Consider the following 23,116-nt stretch of genomic DNA (forward strand, 5'->3'; position numbering starts at 1 on the left):
GTAAGAGAAAAAGACAGAGAAAAGAGTGGTCATTCTAGTAAGAGAGGCAAAAATAGAAATTTGTTGGAGTTCTTTGAACTTTTGAAATCTTTGGACGCATATAAGAGGATTGGAAAACCCTTATAAATATATTATATTTGTATGATTTATATATAGAGTTTGTAAGATTAGAAAACACTTGGGTAGAAAATATGATTTGTTCCTTATAAATCAGATGACTATTTTCCTATAACTCATTTGTAATCTCTTGTAATAACTTTTGGAAATATAGTGAATTTGAGAGTTGTACTCTGCCCATAGTATATTTGTGTGATCGAATTAGTTAAACATTTTTTTGTGTACTCCTCGGTTGACTATTTTCTTATAACTCATTTGTAGTCTCTTCTAACAATTTTTGAAAGTATAGTGAATAGGGCAATTACTCTCTCTAATAGTAGATTGGTTTGATCGAACCAGATAAATATATTTTATGTACTCGTCTATTATCTTCTTCTTTCTAAATGTTGTTTATACTATTTAATAGGTTATTTTGTTGGTTGAAATTTTCAATTAATATTATCGTTAGATTTTCAATAAATAAAAAGTAATGTGTCTGGTTGAACTTTTCAATTCACAATACTTAAACTTCAACAAATGAGATATCAACTTGAATTTCATAGTATATTTTACATATTCATTCTTAATACAAAAACTTGAAACAAAGGGGGAAAATGAAATGAAAAAAAATGGTCCAGCACTCGTGCAAATAATACAAACATTATGATCAAAGATATGCTTCCACATTTTACTATTTGGTCAGTATGCCTTGACTTGAACAACAACTTTTCCAATTTTAGAGCTTGAGAATAAGGAATTGAAACTCTCCAAAAAGCTTTCAATTCCAATATTGATTTTACTCTTGGACTTAACTTTGCCTTCTTGTATGTATCTTTCCATATCTTTAGCAAAATCTCCAAAACGATGCCAATATGACCCTAGCATAAAACCTTCCATCCTCACCTCCTTTCCCACCATATTCAGAAGATTCCTGACCCCTTCTCTTTCAGTCCAAACCTATAATAACATTATAAATTTTTAGTATTTAGGGAACCAATGCTTTTGTGCATTTGATAAATCATTGTCATATTCATGTGTTATGTTTAAAATGATTTGATGAAATTTACTTTATTATATTGAGATATCATCCCACAAAGTGGTATTCTAGCATTCTTGTTGACATGGTTAAGTACAGCTTCAAGCATTTTACCCCCAACATTATCAAGGTAGACATCAATACCATCAGGGAAATACCTGCAAATTATAGTGGAAATATTATTAAGTTATGAGCTTAAAATACAAATTATTTATTTTGCTTATTTTTTTCCTTCTGATTACTTGTTTAAAGCGGCATCATAATTTGTCTCTTTATTGTAGTTGAATCCCTCGTCGTATCCAAATTCTTCTTTGATGAGTTTTACCTAAAAAAACAACTGCATAAAATGTAAGTGATTTGAAAATATAAAATGATAATATTCACAGATATCAATATATATATATATATATATATATATATTCAATTGTAGTCTTTCAAAGATTGTTGCTTGATCCCAATGGTGTGTTTGAGAGTGAAACTGTGACAAAAGGGAAAAAAATCAAAATATGATTATAGTCTTTCTTAGATCGGGGATTGAACCCAATGATGTCTTTGGCTTTTGATAATTTTTTATAATTGATGTTAGTAATTGCACTTACGTTATTCCTCTGGGTCTATATAAGGCTTGCTCTTTAATGAGAATGAGACTTGATCCCTTAATCTAGTTTTGTTGAAATATATAAATAAAAAAAACTACAGTTTTTTTTGCTCCTTACTAACAAAAGCTGGAGTTAGTTGCAAATAATTCCAACTTCTTGCTAGAAGTTTTTCTTGCTCCTTACTCTTTCACTCTCATCATGGATAAAAACAACTTTCTTTGACCTTGTGTATTAAGATTAAGTGGTTTCTAATGATCATTGGATAGGAAAATTGGTTTTGGTTAAATGAATATTGGAGTGTTGTTTGTTAGAGATATTAGCAATAGTTACAAATTAGTTGCAAGTAAGTTACAAATTAGTTATTATATGAGAGTTAGTTATTAGCTGTAAGTTAGTTACAAGTTAGTTACACTAGATGGGAGTTAGTTATATTCTTACTCTATATAACTATCATTGTATCACTTTAATGAATCAAGCTCTCATTTTAATAAATATAAAATTTATCACATTTTTTATATTTTCTCTCTTCTATAGTTTTTATGGATTGTATTAAGAATATTAACATTGTTGAAGCTTGTTTCGTCATTGTCAATGATGGCGCTACCCTGGACCAATGTAAGCTAACTGAAGATAGTGTAAGCGCAAAGATTTCAAAGCCAAAAACTTCCTTTTTTTTAGGCGATTGATCAATCAATCATGAAGAAAATTCTTGTATGTGACATGGACAAGAATATTTGAGATCCAACGAAGAAGAATTACGATCAATCATGGAGACAGTTCTTGCTATGAACGATGGTGAATCAATGAATGAGTACTTTGCTCGAAATATTGAAATAATGAATCGCGTGATATCTCAAAGTGAGAAGATGAATCAAATCTTGATTATTGATAAGATTCCTTGTTCTTTGACTTCAAAATTTGATTATATTGTTTGTTCAACTAAGGAATCCAATGAGGTGACCACCTTATCAATTGATGAAATACAAAGTAGTCTATTGGTGCATCAACAACACATGAGGTTTCACTGAGAAGAGAATTAAGATCTCAAAATGACCAATGGTTGTCTTTGTTGTGCTAGATGTAGGGGCTCTCCTCATGTGGTTATGGTAGGGGAGACAAAGCAAGGAATTTGTGGAGTGTTACAAGTGTCATAAGCCGGGGCGCTATCAGAATGTTTGTCCTAGCTTGAAGTAAAATGTCAACTATGTTGAATTCGATGGTAACAAAGATATGATTCTCATGGATCAAGAATGTTAATTTGTGGTGGTTATGGTGATCAAGAACAAATTTTCTTTCTTGAGTCAAACTCTAGCAATCACACAGTTGTGTGGGGGGATATTAGTTGCTTGACTTTGATGGTCAATTTCTAAAATTTGTCAAGCTATGAGAAGAATTAAAGATGGAAGTCATGTAAGTTGTAGATACATTGTAAGTTATTTCATGAGAAAAGAGGGCTCGTCATGTCAACTCAAATGTTCTCCAATAGGATGTTTGTTATTTTTTCTCCAATCATCATCCTAAATTGTATGAAGACCACTCAAGAAAAACCTAACAAGTTGTGACAATGTAGGTGTTCTCAATCCGTCATATGATGTTTTAGCATTGAATTTATTTACTATTAAGTACTTTCAACGTTAATTCATTTATGTTTTATAGTTTTTTAATAAATATTCTGAAGATTCGTGAAAAAGACAAAATCAAGTTGAAATCATCCACAAACCAAATAACTTTTATAGTATTTTACTATTAAAGTTATGATGACGAAGTAAGGAGAGGACTGACACATTAAGAATGAAAGAAATAGATAAATTACAAGAGATAATATATAGTGGAGTGCCTTTACATTAAAGTGGCGTTATTAAGCTTAAAAGATTCATTACAACGCATTAAACATCAAAGTGACGATCTAAATATTCTTCCATAATTGCAAAACAAAACAACCATCTAATCAGACGTAATGGTTTGCTTTGAGATTGGATATTCCCAACATATGGGAGGTTACAAAGTTGTAAAACCGTGTTTGGTTAAATGTCATAATTAAAATAGAGATATTATACGTCCGGTCATGGAACTTCTTACATATAGAGGTAGATGGCTTGAAAATGGAACTTAATTGCCTTTATAATTATATTTGTCAAAACGTTAGTTAGTGCTTTATTCTTACAATTATGCACACAAACCAATCAATCGCGATCTACGCACCCCCGTTACTATTACAAACTCACTACATTGAATTCACATGTACAATCACATTGTCCTTGTACAAACCTAAAAATCTTGTGTTGTCATATTATGGTTATTGTTGGCACAAATACTAGGATATTGCTTTTACTTCCAACAAAATGACATCGTTATTAGGAATTTTTGATCACTTCAACCGGACAACAATAGGCGATTGTACTTGAGATTCTTGCGCATTTAAAATTATGTTTTTATTTTCTTTATTTTCTATAAAAAAATATTTTTCTTACCTTATTTAATTTTTCTAATTTTAGTTAGGATTTAGCTCAACCTTTTTTAAAAAAGATTTTTATATAGGAATTTTTCCCTACCCTTAACTTTGGATTTTTAGATGTTTAGGATTTTTTTTTATTAGATTTAATTTTATTTTATTTTTTGGATATAGGTTTTATTTTATTTATTTTATTATGTTCAGTTTTATTTTAATTTTACTTTACTAGATACTACTTAAGGTATCTATTGTTTAAGTCTTGTGCATCGCAAGTCATAAAAATGTCAAACGAATTATGGATCCAACCCTTGAATCAACATGAATGGAACAACCTTATGTGTGAGTACTAATAGCGGTCATATAAAAGATCAATGCAATTTTGAAGGGTTTCTTGTTAAAAAAGCGATGTATATGGAGAATTTTAAAGGAAACAATTACTTCTCAAATTTTTACTCTCTTACATATATTAGTTATTATCAACAACAAATATACAACTTGTAATGCCGCAGACTGATTTCAGGATTACCGACTGACCCACAAACCAACACGGGTCTTTTCAGCATGCTTTGTCCTCGCTCAGACACTTTCTTAAAAACTTCCCAGAATGTCACTCATCCAAATACTACTCCAAGTCAAACCTCTTTAACTATGAAGTTCTAATTTGTTAGGCTACCGAAAAGAAGATGTATCTTGTTGGTATAAATAGTATCAATCAATTCCTATAAGTCTTCCTTCAACCATGCAGTCTCATACATGCACAATCTCAGTATCCTCTCATTCCGATATGACTTCGGGTGACCATTCCCCACCCTCTTCGGCCTCGGGTGTTACAACAAGCCCTCCCTCTTCAGCCTCAGATGTTACATGCCCACTAAATTCCGCTTGGTCCGCCCCCGAACCACATCGTACTGAGAGAGATATGCTCTAATACCATTTGTAATGCCCCAAAATGATTTCAGGATTATTGTCTGACCCCACAAACCAACACAGGCCTTTTCAGCATTCTTCATCCTCACTCACACGCTTTCTGGGAAACTTCCCAGAAGACCACCCATCAAAATACTACTCCAAGTCAAACCTCCTTAACTATGGAGTTCTTATTTGTTAGGCTACCGAAAAGAAGATGAACATTGTTGGTATAGGTAGTACCAATCAATCTTTATAAGTCTTCCTTGAATCATACAATCCCATACATGCATAATCTTGGGGTCCTGCCATTCGATGGGAATCCGAGCGACCACTCCCCTCCCTCTTCGGCCTCGAGTGTTACACAAATCAACTATAACCTTATCAACAATATCATTAACTATATCATTCATTGCAACAATGGTACGAGAATGATAATCAACAACATCACCAAGAGCAGACACCTTATGAAACTAAGAAGTTTCCTTTTCTTGAGGAGACTTTAGTGATTTCTAATATTTTCAAGGGACACCTTTGGTAGCTCTAAGAAAAATCAAGATAAAGAAACAATGTATGAAAGTTGTTCAATTCTAAATATTTACACTGCAATAGTTTGGAGCAAACACCAAGATCGACAATAACCTCAATCAGAGAAAAAATACCAACCATAACAACCTTACGATTATGAGGAAGAAACCCATGAATCAGGTCATTATAAGAAAATCTATGACCATAGGGAAAGAAGAGTGTAAATGAGTGTCCAACTTTAACTACATATATATCTAAATATAAAAGCGGAAGTAAGGAAATAAGTCTTGAATCTACTTTAAGTTGGTATAAGGTATGTGATCTTTTACAATATATGGATGGGTAAAGTCCCTAAGAAGAGTGAGATGGTCGTTGTAAGAAACAAGAAGATTGTTGTAGATCCTGGTGGCCAAGAAAATATATATTTAACATGCCCGTGTAGAATTTTGATGTATAAAAGAATATCGTTTGATATATGCAATGTCCCAACTACATTTCAAAGGTTATTTTTTATTCTGTTAATTATGATTGAAAATTCCTTTGAGGCAACTATGTATGATTTTTTATTTTTAGACATATTAGTTTTTACAAACATTTTACAAAAGATACTTCAAATATTTCAAAACCTCTAGATTATTTGTTGGTAAAGAAAAATTATTTTAACTTTGATAGTGATAGTCCAAACTTTTTCATGCTAATAAAGACAAACTTGGTCACACAACTTGTAATCATTGTCAAATCTTGGGAATTACTTTTGATTTGATGTGTTATGTTAGTGATTATGTTATTAGAGTGGTTCTTGGTCAAAAAAAGTATAGATTTGTGGAACCCCTATTCTGGTAGGGGTGGCCAAAGGCTTTATAGTTTGTGGTGGTTATGGAAAGCTCACGATTGTAAAAAAATCTATTTTGGTGGTGTTTCCGTGTCGTTAGGCTAAGTTCACGAGGGTGAGAAGGTCTGTGTTTTGGGGTATTTCATGGTGAAATTAGGATATCCCTTCTTAACCCTCGAACGAGATATTTAAAGGGGCTCGTGGGCCTGGATTCATGGTTTCTTGAGAATATAAACCTCCCACCCTATTAATGGTAGTTGACTTTTAAATCCCAATTTCCTAGGGACATGTGGGTTATTCCTTACATCCCATTTATGCATTATCTCTGACCAAGACACATCATTTCCCATATTTTCCAATCTCGTACGAGTTAAGCGTGTCGCGGTTGAGGATGTCCCCTTATGGGCGATATGATCCGATCACCACTTAATGGCGACATGGTTTCCTCACACCTTGTGGACCCCTATAAATATATCTCTATACAGTTCCTCAAGCACAAGGGCTTATAAAAAGAAGAATTATTAATTGACTTTGCATTGGTAGAGTATAGGCTTTCGAGAGATGTCGTATGGTCCTTCCTAGTTAGGCTGCAATTTTCCCTAGCGTTGAGCAGCCAGGAAAACTTGTCTAAACACCAAGTTGCCTTTTTGTATTTCCTTTGGAATTACCTTAGAGTTGTATCTTTTGGCCGTTTTTTTCCTGATGTCGGACTCTCAGATGTGGGTGATATATCTTACTTCATCGATTAAATCAACGATGCACCTCAACTCTGAATCATTCACCTTTTCGTCAAACTGAGAACGTTGCCATGAGGGTGTGTCGATCTCTATTATTAGAATAACATTTTCCCCGTATACCATGGTGAATGGGGTCTCCTTGGTATTTGAATAAGAGGTGGTATGGTACTACCATAATATTTCATGGACTAATTCTTGATCCCATTCAATATCACCTTGTTCGCCGACTTTGCTTATCTATTTCCTTGTGGGTGAACGACATAGACAAGCTTTGTCTGCACTCCTAATTTGTGGTAGAAGTCGTAACTGAGGTACTAGCAAACTACTTTATGTTATCAGAGATGATGATGCTTGGCAGCCCGAACATGCACACAATTCTTTACCAATATAAGCCGCAAACTCCTTTTGTTGTAATCTGGTTACCAACCTCCGCCTCTATCCACTTTTATGAAATAGTAGAATTTTATAATTAGAAGTTTCAATTGCCCAGGCACTTGTAGGAATGGACCTAGAGGGCTTCGTAATCGGCCTGGTTGTTGTTGGCCACAAATTCAAATTTTAACGCTTACGCAATTAGTATGTTATCTGGTCTTTCGAGTACTATCCTAACGCCACTACCCTTGATGTTTTAGGTGTCATCCACTAATAATGTCCATTTCGGGGGTGTTTCCTCGTCTGTTGGAGAACTGAATTATGCCAAAAAATCAGGAAGAACTTTGGATTTGGTGTTTCCTCTTGGAACATAATCGATGCCATACTCCTATAGTTCTACTGCCTAAGACACCATTCTCCCTGCTAGGTATGGATTTTTGAGGACCTTCTAGATGGGGGCTTCTTCCTCTTTTCGAGATTTTAGGGTCTGGTTTTCTCCTAGCCCGCTAGTTTTACCATGCGGCCTTCTCTATTTTGAGCACCAAATACTACTTAGTTTATGAATCGTCCCCTTTTAGAATCAACAAAATTATCCCAATCTAATATTGTATAAAGTTTTTCTCTTTTATATAATTTATATTTAAATTTTATAATTTTAGTATATATTATAATAATTATTAATTAAAATTATAAAATCTGCAAACCTGGGATATATATAAATTTACAAAGGGAAGCAAAATAGCACAAAAAATTCTTAGCTAACGAAAAGGAAACAAAATAACAAAACCAAAAACAGAATATCACAACATGTAAAAAGCAAAAGAGTAAAAGAGAAACAAACACAAAAAAGAAAAGAGGCGGCTAGAAAAATCCAGGCAATCAGAAGCAGAAGAAATGAAGAAAAAAACACCAAGAAGCCTCCCAAAAAATGTTTCCATTAGAAGAGGGGCTATAAACACTCATAATCAATTATCGATTGCACAAAACGGTATCCGCCTTCCACTATAAGAATGTGTAGGAAACACAAGAGGTTTTAACAAGAAACCATTTATGGGACAAAATAATCACTTTGTTTGATAGTTCATCTTAAGTAGATGTGACATCTGAAATAATGAACTCATTTTGGAATTTCAAGATAGCTCATACTACACAATGTCCAACCAAGGATAATGTAAACCTAACTTTAGACGTTGACCCTAAAGACCTCACTAATTCTAAAAGCAACCCTAAATTTCTAGTCAAAACAACTTCCAACCATTCCAACTTAAGACATTATACCAACCAGTTGAAGGAACATCACAAAAGACAAAAAGATAAAAAAAAGAAGACTCATTAAACACCTTGACACAGGACAATGCCAATAACATATGGGTCGAGAATCACCCTATGCCTAAAAGGATATCCCTATTAAAAATTATGTCTCAAAATAACTTGACGAGGACCTTTAAGAAAATTCTTATTCTTAAACCTTCATTATTAATTCACATCATAACTCCCATAAAAAAATTAGAACTTTAGAAGAGGTCCAACTCTTCGAGATAAATGGAAGGGTCCTATTAATATCTAGAGATAAATAGATAGTATATTGAAGAGCCCGTACAAAGAGATATAAACCTCTTTCACATAATAGGTACTTCCTATCGATTGACCAACACCAACTATCTTCTTTTAAGGAGGCACGAAAACCCTCAATGGTGGCTAGAAGTTGACCAGCTGCTCTAGTTGCTAGACAAAAAAAAACTCATTCTTCACCAGAGATCCCAAAATTAAACTCCATTATCTACCATCGATTAAAATAGAACAATGAAATTTATCAAAGCTAGTATTTGTAACATCACTTTCCAAAAGGTAAGTTTAAAATAAAACATAGTGACAGAGGAGGTCCTACTGCCACAAATACATCACAAAATTTCAAAGAAAGTAAGTGGAATAAAATACTAGATTACCTTATCATCAGAGCCAGTGCTTCCAATGACTCTACATCCTCTAATCTTAGCAAGTTGTCCAGCATTCATACCAACAGCCCCTGAAGCAGCAGATATGAACACATTTGATCCTGCCTTTGGATCTCCAAGCACCTCTATTCCAATCCATGCTGCAAAACCTGGTACTCCTACAATCAATCAAATAATACAAAACATTATTATTAACCGTATAATATTTTTAACAAAAACTACATTGAAAACGTACCTAATGAGCCAAGATAATCCGACAATGAAATCCCATTAGAAGGATCAATTTTTCTAATTATATGAGAAGATGGTACAATACTATACTCAGCAACCAGACCAAATCCATTCAAAACAAGATCTCCCTCAATGTATTTACTATCCTTTGATCGAATTACCCTTACTACTGAAAATATTGATAGAACCTACAAATATATATAATACAAAGATCTTGAATACATATATATAAATGTATACAAAATATAACTGTTAAAGTGTCTTACATTCTAAGTTTATAAGTTTCTACGTTCTAAAAATAAAGAGACCTGATTAGGTTGAAATTGGGGCATATAAAGGCCTTCAATGGTGCCAGTGATTGTTCCGCGAAGATATGGATCAACGGAGAGAAGGAGAGTTTCAACAGCGAGATGGTTATCAGGGATTGAATCAAATGCAAGAGAAAGAGAGATGGTGCGGAGTTTAAGATGATCTGAAGTTGGAACACCTTTAGGACAATATGCAGCTAGGTACCATTCTTTGCTTTCAACAACATCTCCCATGGTTTTTAGTTTCTACGTTCTAGCATATGCAATATGTGGTAGTTTTTGATTCACTATGTGCAATAAAATGACTAACTCATACTAGTATTTATGCCTGTGGGATCAACATATATTGTCTAAAAATATTAATGTCTATGCCAATTTCACGGATTGTCTAAAATAATCACCTCCACTATAAAAAAAATTAAAAGTTTCATAAAATATAAAGTCTATTTTTAATACAATAAAAATATTATGGTGTCTCATTTCAATGTTATGTTATTAAAGAACAATTATTTAATTAATCTTTAATCACAACATTTGTTTTGTATATATTTTTATAATACATTATAATAAATATATTATAATTAGTCCCATTTTTAACTAGAAAATATATAATGATAAGTTAACTAAATAATCATTATTTATGACAAACAAACAAAATTCAACGTATAAGTTATATGCTTCAACAATTTCTGTAATTACTCATTTTTAAATAAAACAGTGTTAAAAATTTAAAATTTCAAAATAATAGTTGATATATTATATATTTTATTCATTTTTATGTTGACAATATAAAAAAAAGACATTAATTTTATTCTTTAACCACAAATATGTATTCCAAATATAATTTTTATGATATGTTAAAATAAAAAATAGTTAAAATTGACTAATTGAACTAATTACAAATAGTTTAAATAATTTAATCATTATCAAAATATTTATTTGGTAAAAAATATTAAAATAAAAAGAACAACGTAATTTTAGCAACAAATTATATGGGGCAGTGTCGTCTTTTTAATGGTCTTTTGTTTTCTCAAATTAGTTATATAGTAGATGAAAAAAATAAAATAAAATTATAACTGAAATATATTTCTCTCTCTTCTTTAAATGATATTTTTTTTTCTTTCTTGCATTTTAACCGTTAGATTAATCAAATGATTTAGAATTGCACATGAGAGAGATCATGGGAGAGAAAATTGGAGAGGATCCAATTCCCAATGTCACTGTTATTTATTTTAAAACGTGTTTATACTATTTAACCGACCATATTCTTAATCTACCTATACAACTATACTTATGTTATAGAATTGTCTATGAAGTCACTTTATTGATAGAGGGATTAATATTGATTGTGCCTTCTCATTGATCTTGGTACAATATATATGCATGAATGTAATCTTAATAATTCTCAACAACTAATGAGTATTTTCAATAATCCTAAATAACTAATGAGTAATTATTTACAATAAACTCTAATAATATCATTTCTATATTTATATAGTCTAGTACACTCTCATAGTCGATATGGAGGTGGACGAATATTGAGACTATCTCTAAAGTCGTCAAAAAGTTTTAACGGAACCCCTTTTGATAACGAGAGGGAATATGTAATATGAGCACATGGATTGAACAACTTTTCCCCTCACAAAGTTTATATCCATTTCGATGTGTTTGGTGTGTTTATGTTGAACTGAATTATCGGAAAGATGCACGGTGTTGATGTTGTCACAATTGACTGAAGTTGCTTTCGTAGAAGAGAGATGTAGTTCTAAAAGTAGATTTTGAATCCAATACGATTCATACACTACATTAGCCACTCCTCGGTATTTGGCATCTGCACTCGATCGAGACAAGGTATGCCGAGGTTTTGCAGACTAAGATAACAAATTGTCACCCAGATACACACAATACCCAAAGGTAGATCTTCTTTTGTCTAGACAACCAACCCAATCAGCGTCTGTGTAAGATACGAGTTTGTCGATGGAGGAAGAATATAAGTGGAAGTAGAATTCAATAATACCATGAATGTAACAAATGATCTATTTTAAGGAAAACATGTGTTGTGTTTTTGGGTCATGCATAAAGAGACATACTTTCTAAACTGCATATGATATATCAGGTCTTGTAAATGTCAAGTAATGTAATACACCTGCGAGACTTCGATATTTCGTTGGATCAGGATAGAGATTTCTTGAGTAGCCGTTGAGTTTTGATTTGTTATCCATTGTTGTTGGGGATGACATGCATGAGGACATTCTTGCACGTTCAATAATATAGTATGAATTTTTTTATGAGAGAGAAAAACACCTCTTGATTGTTGAGTAATACAGATGCTTAGAAAATAACTCAAAGGACCTAGATCTTTCATTATGAATTCAGAACTCAGCTTGGACATAATATACTCACGAAGAAAGTCCGATGAAGAAGTGAAGATAATGTCATCTACATAGAGAAGAATGTAGGTCATGTCATTAGCATTATAATAAATAAATAACGAGTGATCAAAAATGTTGTGAGAGAATCCCATTGTAGCAACATAATCATTAAACTGCTGGTATCAAGCATGTGGTGCTTGTTTAAGTATAGAGAGACTTTTTAAGCAAACGTGCGTGGTCTGGGAATTGAGGATGATGGAAGTCAGGAGGTTTGTCCATGTAATCGGTTTCATAAAGATTTTCTTTCAAGAAGTCACTTTTAACATTCAGTTGATGAAGTCACCATGATTTTGACAAGGCAATGATGAGTACTCTATGAATAGTAGTCGGTTTGACTACGAGGCTGAAGGTTTCACCCTAATCAAGACATGTTTGTTGGTTCGCACCATTTCCTACAAGGTGAGCTTTGTACCACTTGAATGATCCATATGAAGTCTTCTTATTCCTGAAAATACACAAACTTCAAATAATATTGGAATTAGACAGATGAGCAACTAGGTTCCAAGTCTTATTTTCAATAAGAGCATCATATTCGTCTTTCATGGCCTTTTTTCAATTAGGTTCATGCAATGCATATACATGGTTTGTAGGTAAGGGGATATGAAATTTTGATATGAAGTATGTAAGTTAAAAAGCTTATGAGGTTTGACTATACCATGTTAGGCTCAGGTAGTTATTACAGGTGAGAATTGTGGTAATATTGGTGAAGGAGAAGGTGTGGGCAGCAATATTGTAGCAGAGGTTTGTTGTTTGACGTGAGTTGAAGGAGAATGAGACATAGGTGTGAAGGAAGAGGTCGGTAGGGAGGGTTGGTTGGGAGAGGGCGTAGGTGAAGGTGGGTTTGAGGTTGGTGTTTGTGAATTGTTAGATTGAAGGTTATCTGGGGTTGGATTATTCGGTGTAGGGGTTCCATAGGAGTAGGAAGGAAGAAAAGGTGTGGAGTCATTGTCAAAAAAATAGTCAATCGTGTTAGGAGCATTTAAGGTAGAAAAAGGAAACATATTTTCTTCAAATATGACATGCCTAGAAATAAAGATCTTACGACTAGACAACTCATAACACTTATATCCTCTATGATTAAGTGGGTAGCCTAAGAATACACATGGTGTTGACCGAGGTTGTAATTTATTTCTAGAGGTAGAGGGAATTAGAAGATATCATGGACACTTGAAGACTCGACGATGTCAATAGGAACGATCTTTTTGGTAGAGTATCCTAGTGGGTTAACGGAGGGAAAGCTTATTGGTTTGGAGGATTTTATGTAAGTATGTTTCCATTTGTAAGGCCTTGTACCAAAAGGATTATGGGATAGATTCAGGAGCTAGAAGGGTGCAGACGATGTTGTTTATAGTATTAATTTTTCTTTTAGCTTTTAACTTTTAAGGGTAAGTATGGGGGCATGAAAACTTAAATGACATGCCATTGAGTTCACAATTTTTTTGAAAGACAACATTGTCATATCCTTTCCCATTATCACATTGAAAACATTTAGTTTCTCGTTCAAATTGGGTTTTAATGTGAGTGCAAAATTGAAGAAACATAGAATGAACTTGAGATTTATTTTGTAATGCAAAAGTCCACAGGAAATCCGTGAAATCATCTAAAAACAACACATAATAATGATGTCCTCCTGAACTAAGAACATGTGATGTTCAAACATCACTATGGAGAATATCAAAAGGCATTGAAGTATAAGACCAAAAATTAGAAAAAAGGCAATTTTATTTATTTCCCAAGTGGAGAAGAATGACAAAAGAAATTGTTCTGAAACTTATTACATATAAGAAAATTGTTTCGGTGTATGTGTTACAGGGTGTCCTAAACAGTAGTGCCATACTTTATTAGATAATGCACCAAAGGTAGACGATGGTTAGTTTGTAGAGTAAGGTCTGGTGGTAAGTGGGTAGATGTCGCCATAGTTGTTACATCTCATTAAGTTCATTCGTGTCTGAAAATCCCACACAGGTCAAATTCAAAGGAAACATCATTATGAATGGTAAATTTTCTAATAGAGACGAGAATTTTTATTAGTTTAGAGGCATGTAATACATTGTGTAAATTGAAAGAGTATTGAGAGGTAGGTAATGATTCATGTCCATAACCAATGACTAGAATATTATGACCACTACCAATAGTAATATTGTTGCTCGTATTGAAATAATACATAAGAATGCCTATGTTCATCATCATATGGGAAGTAGCATCGGTGTCCATATACCATTGATCATCTAGAGGAGAAATATACAATGTATGTGTAGCAACCTAAATGTTTGTTGGGGTCATACTGAAAGGATCCCTGGTGACTGGCTTTGTACTGTGCAGTGGTCGCTACTTGAGCCTGATGATTTGAATATTGCCCAAGAATACTGTAGCGGGGTATTCGTTACCATTAGAGATATTGACTAAATCTAAGATAAACCATACAAGTCGAGTCGCCACCGCACTTCTATTTATCCAAAGGAATGGTTAGAAAGCGAACAAAAACCTAAAAGTTCTATCGAATCAAAAACTAGTAAAAATGTCAGAGATCGGGGTAAGGGGGTTGGTTATGCAATAAGAAGGTTTTAAGCACCCAAAATATCCTAGGTACTCCTAGGGAGCCCTTTTCATACTTGTTGTAAGGTTGGTATTTTTGTGAAAATTTGTTTGTGCAAAATGAGAATTAGAAGTCAAGAAACAAATAAAATATTTTTGGCATTTTTTAATATTAAAATAAAACTTGAATTAAAATAATAAAGAAAGGTCAAACTTCAAATTCACTTCAAATCAACTTTGAAAAGTCCAAGTGAATTATCCCAAGTTCAACAAGGTCAAACAAAGTTTGACAAAAAAATTCAGCATTTTTAGAAGTCAGAAACTATTTTAAATCAATTAAAACTGCATAAAAATAACCTAATTGAACTAAAATCTCAAATAAATCTCAAATCAATTAATAAATTGATGAGAATATTTTTCATAGATCCATCATCATTCAAAGAGGTTGGAAAAATATTTTTGTATTTTTTGGATATCAAAAACTATTTTAAATGAATTAAAAATAACCAGAAAAGAGAAAATTACTAAAAAATATCAAATGAAAAATAAAAAATATTAAAAATCATTTTTAGAAAGTAGAAATTAAAAGGAGAAGAATGAAATTGGTCCCATAATTTTTGGACCAATAATGAGAGAGATATGAATTTTAGAAATAAAATGGAATTAAAAGAAATAAAAGAAATTAAAATCAGAAAATAGAAAATAGGAAAAAGCGTGAGCCATTGGATCATCCTTCATTAATTGACGTGGATCATCACACGGCCTAGAAGCGCGCGTTCACCAAACACGTGAGTCAAACGAGATACACCCAGCCTTTAATGAAGTCATAACAATGGATGCACGAGATTCAATTTGGAAAAACAAATGGAAGGTCCTGATTGAATCTGGAGACCATCTTCTCCGGCCAACTCCGGCGAGGTTCAAAAATTGCAGAGGAAAAAATGGCAACCAAAATGCACGATCCATGCATAATTCGAAAGCTGGGGTGATGTACATCACCCCTGTACCATTCAATTCCATTCTAGATCTCTAGATTGAGAGAAATCAGAAGTGGAAATTCTGTGGTGTTCAAGTGAACTTAATGATTTTCAAAAATTGAAAGCATAGCAATGTTGCCTCTATGCAGAGGACTTCAGATCACACAAGAACAAAGCAAATATAGCAATATACAAGCTGGTTCGAAGCAAATAACAGTTGAAGTAAACCTTTGAATTGCAAGGATTTGAGTCAAGATCTTTGGATTCTTTTGCAAACAGTAAGCACTATGGATCAAGTAGAGAAGGTTTAGGAACTTTGAGATCTGAAGATTGATCAATGAAATCAAAATCCAGATCTGAAAAATTGGAAGAGAAATGAAATAGTTCCTTTAGTGATGGCTAGGATTTCAATTCAACAGCAATTGGGGCGCCTTCAGGTTGGTGAAATGAGAGGCCAATGCAATGTATTTATAGCTGAGCAAGGCTGAATTGCATGATCAAATCGTGTGCATGGATGGAAAGGGCCTCCATGCATGGGCCTGTACAGGCGCATGGAGGGCCCAATTCCAACTGGAAATGAAAGCTTATGCATGATGTAAGTAGAATGGACGTGCAGATCGGATTGTTTTATCTCATGCATGGCAATTGAATTGATTTTCCAAAAATGCACTATTACATTGAAGTCTTCGAAAATGCCATGTCCAAAATTGAAATGCAACCTTATGAGTAATGGTTGGAAAGCTTATTTCATAAGGAACAAATGTTATGTTGATCAAAACTCCATTTGGGCCTTGGAAAATAGTAAAAATTGAACTTGAAGTGTAGGGTGCAAAACATGCATATGTGGAATTTTCAAATTTGGCCAAAGTTCAAGCCCTTCTGTCTCAATGATGCAAGCTCCAAATGACAAAATATTCAACATGATTGTTGTATATATTTTCAAGGCAATAAATTTGGACTTAAATTTTGAATCATTTGGATTTGTTATGAAGAAGTTATGGGCACTTGAAGTTGGACTTTTTCACATTTCAATGCATTTGGTCCAAAGTGACCTATAATGTTTTGCATTGTCACATGTTTTTTTTTTTGAGATTTTGCAATTTTTCTAAACATAACATTTGAACTAGACATCTTAAGATTTCCAATTAATTTGATCTTACCTCAAAATCAAAAAAAATGAAGGAGTTATGTCCTTGGGAAGTTGACCCAAAATTAGGGTTTCAGTCAAAATGACCTATAATGTCTTGGAATGGATGATGACCTTCCAAGCTTCAAATCAATTTTTGATGAACATTAAAGTTGTTCATATGGTTCTTGAGAACTGTTTTTCTCTTGGGGTAATCTCCATTTGACCAACACATAAAAAGTTAGGTCTCAGTGTATTTCAAAATAGCTAGATGAATTGACTAATCAACTTCTCAAGTCCAAAACTCATATCTTGATGAATTGATGATTGAGGACACTAAAATAAGTTCAAATATGCATGAAATGATGTATTAAATAACTTCCCTTGATTTTTTTTGACCATGGGTTGAGGTTGCTTCATGAGCAAGGCACAGTTGATGAATAGATGAATTAGGGTTCCCTTGGGAAACAAACCTCAAACCCTTTGATTTGCTTTGATCAAAATGATGAATTGAGATTATTGGGAGGAATATTTGATGGATGAGAGCTTAGGGAACCATTTCCATGCTTGCCTTCATCTTCTCTTGGCCATATCAATGCACATAGGATCTCCTAGAAGCTTTAGACCTTGTGACTACTCAAGCTACAAACAAGAGATGTTAGTGACATATTTTTATGCTTTTGGTTAGTGAATAAAAATGAGAAAAGCAATGATATATAATTCAAGCATGCTTGGTGATCTCAAACCAACTCACAAGAGGTCCCACCCAAAGGCCAAGGGAACCCAGATACTTATGATCCTTGAGGCTATGCAAATGCAAGGTTATGATGCCATGAGGGATCTTAGGGTCAAAATTAGGGTCTTACAGATGCCCCTATTTAAGGTCATTCTAGCCGGAGAAGTGAAGGTTAAAATCTTCGTCTCGACGAGGTAGAATGGGCTTAAATAATAACAAAGAGACGAATTTTGGTCCCTAAGAGACCTCGTGATGCAAATGTATGTATGCAAAAGATAATTACTCTGTGGAGATGTGTGTCCACAAAGAGAAAAGAAGCCAGGAGAAATTGATAATCCATATGAGTAACACACTCAATGGGACAGAGACTCTAGGGACTCTAATGGGGATAAGAACGGGAATAAATTGCGTGAGCAGGTCACGACTTAGAACTCACTGAGAGACAGTGTAACACCCCAAAATTTGCCCTCCTCATTCATGCATTCATTTAGCATTTCATATTGCATTTCATCATGTCAATCAGAATAAGATCCGGAAAGAAAAAAAACGAAAAAAAAAATGGAAAAAAAATGAAAAAATAAAACGAAAAAAAAATAATAATAATAATTTTTTACAAAAAAAATAAATAAATAAAAATAATAAAAAATAAATAAATAAAATATAATAAAAAATTTTGGACTTGGGTCTCTCTCATTTGAGCCCACAAAACCATGAAATTCAGTCTATAAATACCAAGGCTTCACTTGAGAAAAAGGAAGAGAAGCAAAATACTCTGAGGTTTCCTTGGAACAAAACCCTGGACAAAACCTGAAGAGAAACCTGACAGAGAACTCAGAGCAACCTCCAAACCCTGAAGGGCCTCACGGGTGCAACTCAATTTCAATCAAGCTCTCCAATCAGATTTGCCCTATTCCCATTATTTTACGCCTTCAATTTGAATGTTCTAAATGTGTGATGTATTATGAATGGGTGAAACCTATGCCTTGAATGTTTAATCACATGATTTCTGAAGTGTATGCCACAGGGTTTGAGGTTTCTGAAACCATACTGTTATCCATGAAAAAAATGCTTATGGTGTTTCACTAACCCTTTTGTTGAATTTTTGTGAGGGCTCACATGACTTTTGCAGGGATAACTTGCGTGGTTTCCCACTTTATTTGTGGGATAACCCCTGGAGGTTCATTCCGATTACCTGTACTGACCCACTTTCTTTGATGATGTTAGCTTGGAAGGATCTCAGGGTTTCCCATTCCTCTAATTGTTGTTACTTCGGATCTTTATCCGCGTGGTACTTTTACATTTTTCCCGCATTTTACTGCTTTCCTAGCTGGAAGACCTCGATAGGAGGCAATGTTTTTGTGTTTACTTTATGCAGATTCCTTTGTCCAGGGTTAAGAGCTATGAGGTCTTATCCTCATTACCCCTTTGCATGCGCGTTCCTACAATGCAAACAAACCCTTCATTGATTTTTCTTCTCCATAACACACGTTTACTCCTTCTACTACAGGTGAGTAAGTCTCCAAAGGTCGAGCATCCGGTAGATTGCGTAGTAACGTCGTTCATCCAAAACCCACTCCATAACCTCGTAGTTAGCCGAACTACGGCTTGCTCTGATTCTCATTCCAGATGAGATACGTAGGCATAAGACGCGATGTCTTCGCGAGCACACATCCCCCAACCCATAGGTCAGCCGAGCTACGAAGACTCTGATTCTCATATTCAGATGAGATACGTATGCAGTGGATGCAACATCCGCGCGAGTCATTTCCTTCTAACCCTTTTTTAGTAAATAGTACATTAGCTAAACCCACACCCTTTAGACAAGAATCACAAAAGTGGATCCCGTAGAGTACTATGGATGCGTAGGGGTGCTAATACCTTCCCTTCGCATAACCGACTCCCGAACCCAAGATTTGATTGCGAGACCCCGTCTTGTTCTTTCCTTTTTCAGGTTTACTTCGAGCGTTTCCTTTCCCTCCTTTGGGATGAATAACGCACGGTGGCGACTCTTCTGTCTTTTTCTTTCGCCGGTTATTTTTTTTTGCGCACTGTATTTTTCAGGTTGCGACAGCTGGCGACTCTGCTGGGGACTAAGAAGTTGACCTCTTGCTGGTTCATCTTCCCTAAGTGAGTCCCTCCTAGCTTGTGTGATTTCTTGTTTATTGGGTGTTCATGCTTTTGTACATTTATTTGCTTACCTGCTTGCATGCATCTGTTGTATCTATTGGATCTGTTTGTTTGTTTGTTGGGATGGGATGTTCTATGAGAGATAAGCCCATTACCCAGGCTTGAGTGTACACACAGGTTTTAGAGTGGATGATCATGAGGCTTGCGTGGCATGTTGCTACGTTAAGTCGTTCGTGAAGAACCACACCCAGACGAGGTTTCTTTTGGATATATTATGTCCTACGGATGTTCCGTAACGACATGGTGTTCCTTTAGAAATCGTCGACTCTGGTGACCATTTCCCGAGAACTCAGTCGAGGCCTCTCCTCTGAGACGTGATTATGTTAGCTCTGGTGGGCGCATTCTCGCTGATCAATCCGAGGACCCCGAGACTGGGAACTTGCTTTAGGATGTCCTGTTGAGGGGAGTCAGTGGGGGTCTTTTATCCCGTAATAATGCCAAACCTTCAGTGGTAAACGTATTATTCGCGACTGAAGGGCTGAAGCTGACGAACTTCTGTTCTTAGAACCTACCAGCGAGGGGTGGGCTAAATTCAGGAAACCTTAACCTCCAACCAACCCGGTGTTCTGGAGCAGAGTTTTGGTCTTGTATTATATTCCTCAGTGAATTTCTCTCCAGGAAGTGCAACCTGACAGATGTTCAAGCGGATCCATCAATTCTGATTGACATGCCTTTGCATTGCATAACATCATCTGCATATTTGCATCCAACATCTCATGCTTATTCATTTGCAGGGTATTCCCTTTCAAAACGGGGGTGCCTTAAAACTGAACAATCAGTGCATCGCATACCATGCATATTAACCCTTGTCTGTTTTGCAGGTGTCACCGCAGTGTCTAATGTTTGTTCCCTGTATCAGGCAGTTATTGGTCCCAAGCGAGTTCACAGATACCCGACAAAGGAAAACCGTCCACGACTAGCGATGGACCAAGTATAGAAAGAGCTGGCTGATATGCGTGAAAGGATGGATCAGTTCATGACATTGATGACTGGTATGGCAGCAGGTCAGGAAAAGCTGAGGGAATTGGTTGAGCAACCGAGACACGATCCGGAGGTGGAGATACCAAATGCTGAGGGAAACCCTGGTAACCCTGGGAACGCTGATAACCCTGTGAACACTGGTAACGCGGGTAACGCAAATGCTGATGGAAACCCGGGTAATGTTGGCAACACAGGGAATGTTGGAAATGGTATTGGCGGAAGGTACAATGTGAATCAAGGAATTCAGATTAACAGGCACCCCGTTACTGAAGATTATCAGTATGATCAATTTTCTTTGCACGACGAGGCCCTCGAGACCACTCGCCGTATGGATGAGCTTGCTGAGAAGCTCAAATCTTTGGAGTCTCAAAATTCCTTAGGCTTTGATGTCACAAATCTTGGTCTGGTTCAGGGAGTAAGGATTCCTCACAAGTTCAAACCCCCTACTTTTGAGAAATACAACGGGGCTTCTTGCCCACGCACTCATCTCCAATCTTATCTGGGAAGGTTGGGAGCTCACACGGAAGATGAAAAGCTGTGGATGTACTATTTTGAAGACAGTCTAACTGGAGCTTCTCGTGAATGGTATTCTCATTTGTCTCGTACTACCATCAAGAGCTGGAAAGACTTGGCAGAGGCTTTTGTCAAGCAATATCAATACAACTTGGACATGGCTCCAAATCGGACCTTGTTGCAAGGTATGTCTCAGACTGCCAAGGAAACCTTTAGAGAGTATGCTCAGCGTTGGAGACAGATTGCTGCGTCCGTCCAACCCCCTATGTCTGAAAGGGAGATGGCGGACATGTTCATGAACACTCTTCAAGGCAATTATATTGAGAGATTGGCTGCTTGCCCGTCAATCAGCTTTGCAGAGATAGTAATTGCTGGAGAAAGAATCGAGAGTCTGTTGAAGATGGGCCGAATTCAAGACAATAGTGCTTCCAACTCATCAGGTCCTAAGAGACCGTTTGCTGGTAACGGTCAGCGAAGAAAAGAAGGTGAGACAAACGTTGTGTATGCCGGTAGAGGCAGGGGTAAAGGACGCCCTAATTATTATCAAGATCAAGTGGCCGCAGTCACTATTCCAACACCTGTTCCTCAACCGCAATATCATCCGCAACAACAACCCAGGTACAACAATCAACAACAAGGAGGTAATCCGGGTCAGCAGAGACACTATCAACAACGTCCAAGGCAGACGGACCGGGTCATCGAGCCAATCCCAATGCCTTATTCAGTATTACTTCCCAAGCTGATTGACATGAATCTGGTTACATTGAGAACTCTGGCCCCACCAATCGATCCCAATAATTTGCCTAGAGGTTATGATGTCAACGCCAGATGTGCTTTTCACTCCAACGCACCTGGCCATACTACAGATAATTGCAAGGCTCTCCAGTTAAAGGTACAAGATTTGAGAGATGCCCAGGCTATCAATTTTGCTCTGGTGCCTAATGTTATCCAGAACCCGATGCCGGCTCACGGCGGGCAGAGGATTAATGTTGTTGATAGTGGGGAAACTTTGAATTTGGTTTCCGATGTGACTAAGGTGAAGACTTCGCTATCGGTGGTTAAAGACCGACTTCTGAAAGGACAGATTTTCCCGGGCTGTGGGGAAGAATGCAGAAATTGTCAAGCTGCCGAAAACGGATGTGACAGTTTGAGAAGGGGTATTCAGCAGCTGATAGATGAAGGTTGTCTTCAGTTCGATCAGGCCCGTCCGGTGAAGAATGATGTATCGACGGTGACGTTTTATTTCACTCCTGAAGAAATATATGTTCCCGAGAGACTCGCTCCGACAATAATATATTTCCCAGAAAGTACAAAACCAGCAGCGGTGAACATCGAAAGTTCAGCATCAATCGCAATTTACTCTGACAGCCCTCAACCGACTTTGGTTGGTCCAATCACCATCACGGTACCAGGACCTGTTCCGTATGAGAAAGACAGCGCTATCCCGTGGCACTATGGGGCTGATATCTACTGCCAGGGGCAGAAAGTTAACGAAGAAGACATTGACATTGGTAGCTCCGCTGTAGACAATGTTGGAGGGGTTGGTGGCTTCACTCGCAGTGGACGCCTATTTGTAC

At 35.7% G+C, this 23,116-nt stretch overlaps 1 protein-coding gene across 1 annotated transcript; it reads right to left on the reverse strand.

Annotated features, from left to right (window-relative positions):
* Window positions 1-710: 710 nt before the first annotated feature.
* Window positions 711-10,355, reverse strand: LOC127086734 (2-alkenal reductase (NADP(+)-dependent)). The gene is made up of 6 exons (XM_051027529.1): window positions 10,053-10,355; window positions 9,749-9,932; window positions 9,505-9,671; window positions 1,375-1,457; window positions 1,164-1,290; window positions 711-1,053 (listed from the first exon to the last, which is right to left on the reverse strand). Exons 1-6 carry the CDS (start codon window positions 10,284-10,286, stop codon window positions 796-798), a joined length of 1,053 nt encoding a protein of 350 aa, XP_050883486.1. The 5' UTR covers window positions 10,287-10,355; the 3' UTR covers window positions 711-795.
* Window positions 10,356-23,116: the final 12,761 nt, after the last annotated feature.

Source organism: Lathyrus oleraceus, chromosome 5, assembly GCF_024323335.1.
Source record: "Lathyrus oleraceus cultivar Zhongwan6 chromosome 5, CAAS_Psat_ZW6_1.0, whole genome shotgun sequence".
Lineage (NCBI taxonomy): Eukaryota > Viridiplantae > Streptophyta > Magnoliopsida > Fabales > Fabaceae > Lathyrus > Lathyrus oleraceus.

Coding starts and splice junctions, on each gene's coding strand:
- LOC127086734 (XM_051027529.1), bottom strand. CDS start 10,286: ATGGGAGATGTTGTTGAAAGCAAAGAATGGTACCTAGCTGCATATTGT. Junction 9,933..10,052: donor CCCAATTTCAACCTAATCAG/GTCTCTTTATTT, acceptor ATATATTTGTAG/GTTCTATCAATATTTTCAGT. Junction 1,054..1,163: donor TGATATCTCAATATAATAAA/GTAAATTTCATC, acceptor ATGTTATTATAG/GTTTGGACTGAAAGAGAAGG.